The 13,734-nt window shown below is 46.5% G+C and overlaps 1 protein-coding gene across 1 annotated transcript in view; it reads left to right on the forward strand.

Moving 5' to 3' along the window:
• The window catches only part of PPME1 (protein phosphatase methylesterase 1), a 33,505-nt gene extending 31,287 nt beyond the window's left edge, over positions 1-2,218 (forward strand). Inside the window, exons 13-14 of the mRNA XM_065419677.1 lie at positions 453-520; positions 2,141-2,218. Of these exons, the coding sequence (XP_065275749.1) occupies positions 453-520; positions 2,141-2,159 (87 nt within the window). The 3' untranslated portion in view covers positions 2,160-2,218. The remainder of the gene's footprint in view (positions 1-452; positions 521-2,140) is intronic.
• The last annotated feature ends 11,516 nt before the right edge of the window (positions 2,219-13,734 follow it).

Raw genomic sequence — 13,734 nt, forward strand, 5'->3', positions numbered from 1 at the left:
GCCCCCTTGTAAAATGGGGATATTTTTACCAATCACAATGAGTTGTTTGGAAGAAAAGTTATTTGTAAAGCGTGATATAAGTAATTTGTTGCTCTGAGTTAATCCTTAAAGGGACACCAACTTAAATCACAATTCTCTCCTTTTTTTTTTTTTTTAAACTACTATAATACATGCCTAAGAATTACTGTAACTGAAGAAGATGGGGGAGGGAAATTTTTTTTCGCCAAGTGTGCACTTGATGTATGGTCGGTTTCATTGTGTCCTTGGTATTATATAGACATTTATCCCTTTTGTGAGAAGTTTCACACACAGGCGGGGGGGGGGAACTGTTTAAAATAATGGGAGGAAGGTGTAGTATTTTAACTATTTTAAATTTTGAAGCTGACCAGACCTCAAGTTGACTATGTCCCTTTAAACTCTGATTCCTTCCCTCCCCCCCCACCTCCCTTCAGGTTGCTGAAGCTGTTGCAACTTTCTTGATCCGTCACCGGTTTACAGAACCAATTGGTGGATTTCAGTGGTAAGGATCTCTGTGTGCTAGGGCTGTATGAATCTCTTCCTGATCCCCACAGAAGTCTTGCATTCCTTGTGTGTATCCAGGGTGGGGAGAGAGGAGTATAACAAGTGGTTGGGTGGAAAAGGAAGTAAGGATCAGCTTGGAGCTTTAATGTAACGTTAAAAGCAGCATGTAAGTATGCAGCCTAGATCATACGCAGTATTGTATTTCATGTTCAGTGTGTAAAGATTTCACTGTCTCTAAACTTCTCATATTCCAACTTCCTAATTGTAATAATAAAACACTCAGAGTTTGAGGGAGAAGAAGACATGGGCCTGACCTAGCTGATTTCTTCCTTTTGTGAGGGAAATCCTTATCCCTGATGGGGCAAAACTAGCAATTGCATTGAATTTTGTTAAACGGACCCAGTCACTGTAAATACTTTAGGACCCAAGAATGACCTATGTAATGTGGTGGAGACTGTCTTCCAATTTCTAAACATCGCTATGGCTGTTCTTGTAATCTGGATCTCCATCGTGGAAAAACACAATTTCCAGCATGTTTCTTCTGCCAAGAAACATTAGCAAGAACATACATTTAAAGCTTAAAGCTGCATACTTTGCTTCTCAGATCTCACAGCTGTGTCACCCACAATAGTCTAATGTAGTCTCCCATCATAATGAATTTCAGTAGCCAAAGCTCCTCTCTTGGCAGTGTGGTTGATGAGCCTAGATAATGTAGAAGAAACACCAAAGGTAAATGGAATGAACTCTGCAGGCTGCTGCATGTTGACTCCCAGGGTCTCCTAATCATATTTACAACAGGCGATACTGACCTGTTGGTAGGGGGCATTGAGCTGCTGGAGGGACATCTGTCAGATGAGGTGTGAAATAGTGTTGTCCTGACCGCCTGTCATTACAGATCTGTAAGAAAAGTCGGGTTAACCCGTGTGTCGTGGGCAATAATTCCGCTGTCCCAAAATTCCTCCTGAAGATTTAATTGAAGAAAAACTTTGGTTTAGAGTTACTAGGCCAAAAAAGTTATCGCGTTTCACCCCTGAAGTGACCGTATTTTTAGGGGAAGTGGTATCAATGAGTGAGTGAACCCATCCCGTGCTCTTCAGGGTGAAAGGCGGGAGGAATGTAGAACCGTTAACAATATGCATTGGAAACTGAGGAAAGGGTACAGGGTGTGGGTGTGCTTTAAAGCAATGGAAGCGGGAGACGTCACCAGGGCAACGTTATGCTGCGTCTGAGTCTGTAGCAGGCTTTGGCAAGCTATTGCTGTGAGGATTATAAGGCATTAGTTTGCTGCTGCTGCTGCTGCTATCATGGTTGTACTTGTCATCAGCTTCAAAAGAGGTGTATCTGAGGGATGGGCAGTTTGTTATACCTACTGTGGTCTGCTGCTTTAAGCCATAGAGAGCAGGATAAAACACTAGTAATAGTGAGAGCTGTGTATCTATATTGCTGTTCTACCTGCATGCACCTAACCGGGACATTGCCCATGAAGACTTAACCTACATTACAGATCCTTTGAATTTCAGCTTTATTAGCATTTGTGAGTTATCTTGGGTGGTGTGGATTTGAATTCTACGGAGGATCATTGAGATTTAATGTACAATTCTTCTTCTCTCCCCGCCAGTGTGTTTCCTGGTTGTTAATATCCTGATGTTCTCCAGCACTGAGTTCCATTGTAAATAAACTGCACCAGAGGCCACTGTGATGTATCCATATCCTTCTCATCTATCCAGTTCAGCAATGACAAGAAATTGGCCTGAGATCAGTCCCATAGAGCTGGTTTCTAGGAATTTCCTTGCCGGAAGGCAGCTCATATCTGAGTCCTTGCGAAGCTCGTCAGCCTCTTGGACACAGGCTCCTCTCCGCTGCTGCAAGGAAAGACAACCTGAAACCCCGAGTAGTAGAACATCTCTCTTATCTCCATGAATCCTCAGGCTTTGTTGAACACAACCACTAAGGGGCTTTGGGCAGATATGATTCCCCAAAGGGCATTGCAGCTAATCTGAAGGCATCAGGACTTCTTCGTGGAACTATATGGGAAATGCCCATCAACTGTTTTTTTTTTTTTTTTTTAATGCATGTGAGGAACCGGCTTCTTTGAGTTTTTCATCTCACCAGGGCCGGCCATATAATTTTAGGGCCTGTAAATTGTGGGGGAGAGAACCAACTGCGCTATGAACTACCTTCCCTTCTAGTTCCACTAAGGGCGGGACTGGGAAAATGGGACCATGAGCTCCTTTGAGGGGTCCTGCCGCTTCCTCCACAGGTTCACTCCCGGGGTCTCTCTGGAGAATAGCCTCAGCTGGGGCTCTACGTTTAAAGGGGAAGCCACAATATCACCAGTAACCTCATGATCTGTCACAAACAGGCCAGTGGCCATTCTCTGCTTGTGGAGTTTCTGCCTACCTGGTTCTGCACCTCTTGTCACCACACACAAGTGAGTGGAGATTGGCACCTCGGGCAGCTGTTTTTAGGAGGAGACTAGACCGACCAGGCAGTGGCTGGAATGCTGAGCTAGCTAGCGGTAGGGAGAGAGAGGGACTTGGAGGAAAATCCCACCAACAGTCTGACCCTGGCCCAAGCAGTTGCTTGCCATGCATGTGTGAGGCCCTGCTCAGTGTATTGTGGGAAAGTCCCTGTTCTGTATTTGATGTTTAGCACTGATCAGCTACAAGCCTTTATTCATGCAGGAGCTCTGAGAGAGTTTCTTCAGGGCACAGGCCAGCCCTGGATAATTTGTTAGATCCTTTTCACCTCCTATGAAATCCCCCACGAGAGCAATAGAGCACTTGCACGTGGAGCTATTTGCAACAATATCTTGATGTTCTTGAACTAATAAAATTGCGGCTTTATTCCTTAACCCTTTCATGCTGAGTGATGAAGTGACTCTGCTAGTTGAAGCATAGCTCTGGTACTCGCCTGGTCTTGGAGATGTAATGGCTGTGGGCGTATCCTACGACAGGCCTAGTAAATCCTTGACGTTTGTGCTGTGCTGGTAGGGATGAGGGGGAAATAGCACAAATAGCAGGGAAAGCCCAGTCACGCATAATGTTTACCCTGAGGGAGAACTACTGTTCTCTTCTTCTGTCTCATTCTCACACACACACTAAGGGCTTGTCTACACTACCTGCCGGATTGGCGGGCAGCGATCGATCCAGCAGGGGTCAATTTATTGCGTCTAGTCTAGATGTGATAAATCGACCGCAGAGTGCTATCCCATCGACTCGGTACTCCACCAGAACGAGACGTGCAAGCGGAGTTGACGGGAGAGCGTCAGCTGTCGACTTACCACAGTGAAGACACCGCGGTAAGTAGATCGAAGTACATCGACTTCAGCTATGCTATTAACATACCTGAAGATGCGAATCTTAGATCGACCCCGTGCAGTAGTATAGACAAGCCCTCAGTGCTGGACTCTTCAGCTGTGGCCTGGCTGCGTATTCCCCCCTGGGCCACCAGAATCTGAAACTGCTAGATTAGAAACGAGAATTTGCAATTCCAGGTGAGTTCTGCGTCCATGCGACACTTAGGTGACTGATGCTGAGGTACTAAACAAGCAATTTTTGGCTCCTTGTATAGCCCTCCCTATCAGTGTCAACCTGGCATTGTTTCACCGTGTGATTCTGCTCACTGACCAATAAGGACCCAGGACTAAGTCTATTCCAGTTTGTCTGCTGATTAGTTTCATGGTTTCCAATAATGGAGAAGTCAGTTTATAATTGGAAAACACAACCAAAAAACTCCCTTTCCCCCACTGCACATCTTGCAGTCTTGCAAGATTCTCGACCCTTTTCAGATTACTCGGGTTGTCAAACTGTTTGTAGGGGCGGGAACCAAAGCAGTGGTATGCAGCGTTATCCAAGGCCCTCATTCAGCAAGCTACTTAACCATGTGTTTAATTTCAAGCATGTGAATAGTCTCCTTGGAATCAAATTCTGTCATGTGCTTAAATCTCTTGTGGGTTACTACATTCGATAACTCCCCATGTTCACCTCTTGTGCTGTCCTCTCCCTTTCTAGAGAAGGGAACTGGTTTATCAGATAGCCCCACAAAGAGTAAAATACCTTCTATTTCAGCCTTTGCTATCACACTACAAGGGTGGTGAGGGGCTACATTTCCATGCACTGTGCCTTTGGCTCCCTGGAAATGTGTTTTGGTTGTTACACCTTGGCAATTATGACCTTGTTTTATGAAAAATAAATATTTCACAACCTCTTCTGGTGTGGCTATGTTTTATGCCAAGCTCCCCAAGTCCTGACTTGTAGCAGAGAATGGATGTTCTTTGCGGGGATCCAACTAGCTTTAGGCTTGCGGAAAGCAGATTCAAAGGGCGGGGGGGGGGGGTAATTGTGTATGTGGAGGGGTGTTACACTGACTACTTTGGTTGAACTACATCAACCTTTGAGTCTCACACCGGCAGCATTTTCTTAGTGACATTTTTAATGACCCTGTGTAAACGGCAAACATATGGGGGAGGAAGGGGACATTAATGAAAAGGGTACCATTTCTGCATTGCATCCTTAACTATTTAGAGATCTCTCTTGCCTCTGTTCAGGTTGCATTAGATTAAGAAGCAATGGAGCCTTTAACCCTAGAAAATCTTGTGTCTTAGCTAACACAAGATACAATTTGTTTATTTGGGAGTCTGGTTTATTTAAGGTTGGGGTTTTTAAAATCAGACTTAATGCACGAGCAGTCTTGCTAAACGCCCAGGGTTATCTGAACCAAATATAGGAGACTAAGTGACTTGAGGATCACAGAAACGTCTGGTCTGGTTTGTTTTGTTTTTTTAAAAACCCAAACCTCTCTGGTATTACAGGAATGGGCAGCCCTGCTTGGTTCCTGAGAACAGAGCTGCATGCTGCTCATTTACACAGGCTTATATCTTAATGGCAGTTACACTAGTCCAGCGTTTGGAAACGCTGTTGTCTAGAGGAGTGCGCGCAGCTGAAAATCAAAGGGCTGTCTCTTTACATTAACACGCCTGCTGACTTGGGCTGCTGGCTGGAGTTGGCTTTTCTTTTAAGGCTTCTCTCTTTGCCTTTTCCTCTCAACCTGGCCTTGGCACAAACACTTTCAAAACGGCAGTGGGCTGGAGATTAGACCAAAGCCAACTAAATATTTTGTCCGGCCATTGTAAATGGAAGCACTATTCTGAATAATAAAACACCACCAGTAAAAATCCCAAACCCTACAGCGTTACATTAAGCATGCGGCAGTGTTGTGAGGTGTCATTAGAATTGAGGCGTAGAATCCCTGAAGCTAGTTGTGTTTATCAGAATACACCAGCTGGGTAAAAAGCAGGGGAATAAGGATAACTCAGTGGTGGGAGCACAAATCCTAGTCGATTGCCCAATGGAGCCAATGTTCGTAACTTTTTCGCCACTATCTGCTGACTGAAACATTTGGGGTCTTGCACCGGATCTTAGAAAATTTCTCTGTATCATGTATCAAGTTAGCCCAGTACTGAGACATTACCAACAAGGGAGCCAAGACTTGAACTGGGGCATTACAGAATGACCTACCCTATCGCCTCCTAAAGATTGCTCCAGGGCAGCGTGGAGACACACTAGTGGGGTAGCGTGAGGCAAGCTTGCACTTGCATTACTCCATATGCCAGATCCATTCGGGGACTAGACAGCTTCCATCTCCGGGCCAGCTGGATGATTGTGCTGTGCTCAGCAGAAATTCAGCACAAACCTACCTGGTGACTCGGTACTTTCTGGTTCAATGAAGACATTCCGGAATGCATCATCCTGTGACATCACAACTGCTGTGGCTTGGATGAGTCGCAGTGGGCCTGTGGTGTTTGTGATATCACATTTGGGGCTATCGTCACTGAACAAAGGAAGTTCCGAGTGGATTTCACAGAGCAGGTGCGTGGTGGAAAAGGAAGTAACGAATGTTTGTGCTGACTAGTGGGGCCGTCCAGCACAGAGAGCTTCACTCTGCTCCATTTTAGGTTCACTTAAAAATATAGTGTAAAGCTCTAGAGGCCAGATTTTCAAAAACGTTCAGCACCCAGCAGCTAACACTGTTCTCAGTGGGAACTGAGCCCCTGAAAATCTGGCCTAGATCCTCACATAAGGCCAAAATAAATCTCATTTCACAAACCTGCCATCACTGAGTTAGCTATGGTACTGTCCCTTTAAATTTTTGGGTGGGGGGGGGGGGGCTGGTATATTTATACCATTCACATCCCAAAGCCTGGTGCCCTGCTAATGAGCATCACTTGCCAGTTTGCGCTACCTGTTGCCCCTCAACTGTGCACAAGTCTTTCTCCTGGCTGTACGGTCTGCCCTGGTCTGGTTTGTTCATTGTTCCTCAGGATGGTTCTCACTGCACATCTAGCACCCAGGCCTGTAAGCTGGTATGCGCCTGCAGGAGGGTGGTAGGTATTTGGCCTTTTGACTATTTGGAACAAGCCTTATTGAGTGTATAGCCATTGGAGCTCGAACTTGGGAGCGAATAAAGCTACGTTCAGTTCTAGCTGGGAGTGGGGGGGAGAGCTTTGTGACCTCATATCGTTTACTTCTTTCCTTTTAAAAAATTGCAGTATGTATCTGCTAACTTCCGGAGAAGTTGCTGAATGGCCTCTGTGTCCTATAGTTCTGTATGAGCTTCATTCTGTTTGTATCCCGTTCAGTGTCCCATTACTCTTGTGTACAAACAATAAAGCATTGTGAAAAGCCTCCGTTAAAAACCTCCTTTGTTTCCATTTAGTTGTGGTATGTTTGCCTCTCTTCAGCTGCCTAAAGAGGATGGAAGTACGTCTTGTCTGCCCTCAAGTCACTCTCATTACTTGATCAAACTTAGTTATTTTCCAGTAACTCATGGAAGTCTCTTGTGTTTTGTAAATGTTCTGAGTTTCCTTCTCTGTCCATGATCCAGTGTGACAGGGATGTATCAAGGGGAAATAATTCTCCACATAATTTGTGCTTTTCTTCCGCTCCTCTGATTGGTTATCCCCATCTGTATAGAAACATCTGAAAGTAATAAATGTGGCTCTCTGGCTGTTAAATTACCTGTACTGTGGTGTGTTGGATTGTGTCTCTCTTAACACCCTATGCACTTGCATTGCGCCTTCCCGCCGAGGGTCTCTGAGAACATTAGAGTCAGTACTGAGTTCAGGTTGGGAAGAGTTAACCCCATTTTACAGGAAGGGGAAAGTGAGGCACATAGGTTGAGTGACTCCCCTAATGAGGCTGTGGAAGAATTGGGAGTAGAGTCTAAATCTCGTGATTTCAGTCTTGTGCTCAAACCACTTTGCCTGTTCTGTTATCTTACAGAATTCTTCAGCACTAGTCACTGTCAGTAGAACAATAAAGCTGTAGCACTAAACCACAAGGAGAATCCAAACTTTGCCCCACCCTCACCCCAGTCACATTGCTAACTCGCCAGCAATTTAGGGTGTGTTTTCACTGTGGAACTAAGTCGGGTGATTGGCACCCAGGTCAGCCTCAGCTGGATGTGAGCAGCCACACTGCAAAGCCACTCAAGCTCTTGAGTCCTCTGGTGCACTCACCCCTGTGTTGTTAGGACTGCGTGGGGTGCACCCCATGGGTCTTTGTGCTGCGATACACTGACTTGCTTGATGAGTCTTTCCCAGGGGATAGTGGGGGACTGTGCCCTCCTGGGCACGCAGAGGGAATTATGGGAAGGCACTGGAGGACTATCAGTTAGCCTCCCTGCAAAGTGGGCAGGTTTCTAGCCTGAGAAAAAGCGCCTCTTGGGCTTTAGTCTACAGCCCCAGCTCGCAAGGGGTGAAAGCACCACTTAACTCGGGTGGCAGGGCTTTGTGTGTGGACAGAAGGGCGGTTAGGGGCAACACCCAAGCAAAAGCATGAGTGAACTCTGCAGTGAAGACATAATACCCCCGGTCACGTGTCTAGCTTGCATATACACCTACCTGTCTTCTGAGCAAATGCACAGCCATGATCTTTGTTTGTGCTTCATTGATAAGTGGATAACACACTATTTGCTTGAAGTTGGGAATATTCGAACTACAGAATAGATCAACTTGGAATTACCCCTCCCCTACGAGAGCAAGCGGCTACATCTTCTCATTCTCCCTGGTTGCGCTGGACAGCCAAGCTTTGTAGAAGTCTAAGCAAAATCTACTGTGGGGACATGCTACATTCAGTAGGTTGTTGTAACTGACAACGTTTCAGTTTCTGTGATAATCCATGGGGAGAGCTCCAATACTTGGTAGCCAGAGAACCCAGAATGACCGCTGTATTGTAAGAGTAATGAGGTGGCTTCCACCTTCTGACTCCCAGTCCAGTGTCCTAGGCACTAGACCTCGCTCCCGGCCATAGTTAATGTTGTTTGAGATCCTCCAAAAAGTGTCTGTAAAAACAGGTCTCACTGCCTCAATAGCCCAGCACCTTGGGTGGACCCAGTCTGAGCAGCTGCTGGGTGCCTCACGGAGTATCACAAGGTGTTGGCGCTGCAGAACCAACCTGCCATGGGGAAAAGGAACTAGATTTTCCTCTGGTTCCCACCTCCACCGCATTGCTCGCTAAGTTCTGATGCACAGCCAGGTACCCCCTAGTGGGCCTTTCATATGCAGGTTGAGTTTGCTTGGGCTGCCAGTTAGAAAGCACATCGCTGCACCTCTAAATGCAGCAAACAGGGCCAACCTCTGCCTTTGTTAGTGTCGCTTTCCAGTCCATAACCGTGACTTAAAACTAGCTTTGACAAAGCATTACAAACATCTGAGGGAGCCTTCTGCACTCAGAGCAGTTGGATTAGAACGGGATCTTAAACTTTCTCCATAGCATGGACCACCGTGTCCCTCTCAATGGGCTGTCATGGGGTTAGTGCTACCACAAGCTTAATGAGGATAGAGAAATTGTATCATGGAGCATCTCCTCTGCTATTCATGACTGTACGGACCCACCTTTCTTCCCGTTCATGAGTGAATGGGCCTCACTCCCCCTCCTGCCATTCACCATCATAGGGGTCACCTGCCCACCCCCTTTACAAATATACAGTGAGCCTGCTCCTGCAACAGCAGCCATTCCTTAAAGGGAAAAGTCAAATCCCGGTGGGGGTGGAAATGTATCCTTAGCTCCTCTTAGTGTGGTAAACAGCTGGAAATAAGGAAAACCACCATCATGGCACCAGCCAACTTTCCATCATCCACAGATCACAGCATCATGGGACCAGTCAGCTCTCCACCCATAGATCATAGCTGGGACCTTCCTCTGTCACATAGATGACCTTAGAGATTTCTTCCTTTCTCTAACGTACGTAACATGGCCACAAGGTGGCACTGCCCTCTGGCTTGTTAGACTTCTCCTTGCGATTGATGTGCTAGCTCAGTTCAGGTTGGCAGGCAGGCTGCATTGAATAACTGGGATTTCCTAGCTGTAAATGTGGAAATAATTAGTTTGTTTTGGCAACATTTTAAACAAAAGGACCATTGAGTCTCCATTAGCTACTGAACCTCCCATGTGAAAGAATAAGAACATAAGAACGGCCTTACTGGGTCAGACCGATGGTCCATCTGGCCCAGTATCCTGTCTTCCGACAGTGGCCAATGCCAAGTGCCCCAGAGGGAATGAACAGAACACGGCAACTGATCGAATGATCCATCCCCTGTCGTCCAGTTCCAGCTTCTGGCAGTCAGAGGTTAAGGGACACCCAGAGCACAGGACTGCCTCCTTGCCAAGTAGCTGACTCTTGTTTATGTTGTGCAGTGCCTAGTGCAATTGGGCACCGATCTTGGTTGGCCTCTTTGCACTCCCACACTATGAACACTGAATAATAAGAGACGAGATAGGTTAGTTCCAATGGCCATGTTTTTCAGGATGTGCTTTTTTCCAGTGACTTTCCACATCTCCTAGCTTGACTCATTGTCACACGCTGGGACATAATCCATAGGGACCTGCACTACGATGCTCAAAGTTGGGGGCCCAAACGGAGACTCTGAAATCTGGATTTAGGCACCTCGGAGAAGTGACCTGATTCTTTTTTTCCAGAGGTGCTCGGCACGCCTCGATCGCATTGCAGCCAAACAGGAGCTGGGAGTGCTCAGCAGCGCTTCTAAAACCCAGTCACGGCCGTTGTGTTGCCTAAATACGGACTCCAGGAGCCACCTCCTAAGCACCCAGTTTTAAAAGCTTTTGCCCTGGTTTCCAAAGGTGCTGAGTATGTCTAGCTCGCATTGATTTCTAGGGGGAGTGGTGGTTGCTAGTCCCCCTGAAAATCAGCCCAGGTGGTTATACACCACATACTCTCTTAGGGGGACATAAGGTCTGGTAGATGGCTTCCAGGAGTAGCCTAGGCTGGGAGCAGACCGAACCCACGCCCTGGCCAATGATGCAGTGCCATGGAAGCTCTGCACTGATTGGCTGGTGCCGCGGAGGATGGCATGCAATCCCCATCTCTTAGCAGGTCCAACAGCACTGCGCTGCCGTCGCTCCTGCCCGTCGCAGTGTGGGTCGCTTGGCCCAACTGGATTTTTTCACCATTCTGAGCTAGATCAATGTTTATTTTAAGCATTTTTAATCTGTATCCATTTTAAGTTTTTCACAATGGAGCAATGGGTTTTAAGCATTATTTTGATCAATTTAAATGTTCACAGTTGCAGGAATCATGCAAGGGTCAGACAATGGGAGGGGTCAGACCATCATTATTTAATGACAGGAGATGTTGGGAGTCAAAAAGTTAGTTTTATAACTCTTAAAACACAAACTGTCAGCATCACGTGTCAAAATATACAAAGGAAATAGCCTTAAATCAAACTCTAAGAAGTTCTGAAGCAGCATTTTTCTTACTTTGCCTCTCCATACATTTCAGTTATTAGTGATGAAAATAATTTTTGTTGGATTCTGTGTGTATGGTGAAATTGATGTTGTAACACCCTGGCACCCCCATATTCACCACTGTCATACTATTGTGATATGTCTTGTACAAAATATGCCTTGAGAGGTATCATTCCAAAAGTCTTGATCTGTTGAACATTAATATCCTGTTGGATTGTCTGTGCTATCGTTGTTGGGGAAGTTATGAAGTTTTGCTCTGTGTGTTACTGAAATATGTTGTAAGATTGGAAACACCCACAACCAGCCTTTCAGGTACAACAATGGAGAAACCAGACAGTCCTTGGTAGTGTGGATTCCCCTTAATGGGCCATCAACACTATCACAGGAGCTGTATACAATGAAGATTTCTCAGAAGGAGCACGTAGACAATGGACACTGATTGACTCAGGTCATAGCAAAAGATCTTTCCAGCAAGCTGGAAGAACCTATAAAGGATGGGAAGCGACATCATCCCTGGTCCTCATTCCCCTCACAACTCAATACCTGGAAGCAGTGTCTGGAGGACAAACATTTGCAACGGGGGAGGTGGTCCCAGGCTGGAAAGGAGAACCCCAGCCTGTGTATGAAGGAACAGTACCACCAGGGGGAGATACTGCTTGATTCAAATCCTGTCTAGTGTATAGAACTCAGATTGTGAGACTACTTTTATTTCTTAGGTGACCAACTTTGATTAATGGGGAGGGATAGCTCAGTGGTTTGAGCATGGGCCTGCTAAACCCAGGATTATGAGTTTAATCCTTGAGGGGGCCACATAGGGATGTGGGGCAAAATCAGTACTTGGTCCTGCTAGTGAAGGCAGGGAGCTGGACTTGATGACACTTGAGGGTCCCTTCCAGTTCTATGAGATAAGTATTTCTCCATTTACTGGGGGGAGGGATAGCTCAGTGGTTTGAGCATTGGCCTGCTAAATCCAGGGTTGTGAGTTCAATCCATGAGGGGGCAATTTGGGGATTTAGTTGGGGATTGTTCCTGCTTTGAGCAGGGGGTTGGACTAGATACCTCCTGAGGTCCCTTCCAACCCTAATAATCTATGATTCTATGATCTGTATGCTTACTACTTAAAATCTATCTTTCCCTAGTTAATAAACCTGTTTTATATTTTACCTAAAACAGTGGGTTTTGCTTGACGTGCTTGGGAAATCTGCTCAGAAACAAGAGCTGTTGTGTGTCCTCTCTACATTGAGGGAGGGGCGGACTGGGTAATAATAAACTTACACTGGTCAGGCTTCTAACCAGGACAAGACAGTACAGCCCTGGGTTCCTAGGCTGGGAGCTGTGGAGAATTGGCTGAAGCCTCTCTATTGTTGGTTCCTGGGTGGCTGGTAAAAGCATTCATGTAACTCACCTGGATGTGTCCCTGCCTGTGGATGTCTGTGTAAGTGCAGTTCCTGGAGAGGTTTGCAGCTTGCCACAGCATCACAGTGTGAGAGGGAGCCCAGGTTGGTAAGACAGAGGGCTCAGCAGTATCCCAGTTCCAGGTTGCATCCTGGGGAACCCCTCACAGACATTTACTGGCAAAACTCGAATCCTTCCAAGCCTACATGTAAGTAACAGGACAAGCGCATCGTACAAGCCTGAATGAAACTGGGCTGAGACACATGATACATGCAATGAGAGGTCCAGGCTGAGCAGGTGTTTTCTGTGATCAGTAAAGCTACAGCAGGCTGGAGTATACATTTATTCTTGTAAAAATATCTGCATGGGAAGCAGCATGGCCTGGTGGACAGAGCGCTGGGCTGGGAGATCTGGGTTCCAAAACGACTGTTATTGTCTATTTGACCCTAGCCCAATGCCTCCCTCTGTGCCTCAGTTTCCCTTTCTCACCCTTTCCCCTTTTGGTCTATTTAGCCTGTGAGCTCTTGAGGGCAGGGTGTTTGCTCAGCGCCTAGCACAATGGGGCTCTGCTCTTGGTTGGAACTCTACGTGTGCCTGGTTTTGAAAAGGAGCTGGCTGTTTTCAACCACAGTTGTGTTTACACCACTTTTCCCTGGCCAAGTGCTTTACCGATCTCTGGCCTAGATTCTTCCTTGATGCTTCAGTAGAATTACACCAGTGATGAAATAGACATTACGGATCAAGCCGCCCTCCCCTTGCTTCTGCGATGGAGATAAATACCGTCATCCCTGTGTACAGAGGGGCCATGAGCCGGCCAGAGGGAGGCAGAGTCAAAGCCAGGAAGTCAGCTAACCTGTTTCTCACCCTCTGGAGGGCAGGGATGCCGATGAAACTGACCTCCCAGTCCTGTGTGGCCCTTGGCTGCAGAACATCAAAGGCTGATTATCCAGCAATCTCCAGGGGCTTTGCAGGTGCTAATTAGTCCAGAACCAGCCCCAAGACCAAGTGCAGCAATAACTGCCAAAGATCATGGAAATCTCTGATTGGCCTA

Source organism: Emys orbicularis, chromosome 1 (assembly GCF_028017835.1).
Source record: "Emys orbicularis isolate rEmyOrb1 chromosome 1, rEmyOrb1.hap1, whole genome shotgun sequence".
Classification (NCBI taxonomy): Eukaryota; Metazoa; Chordata; order Testudines; family Emydidae; genus Emys; species Emys orbicularis.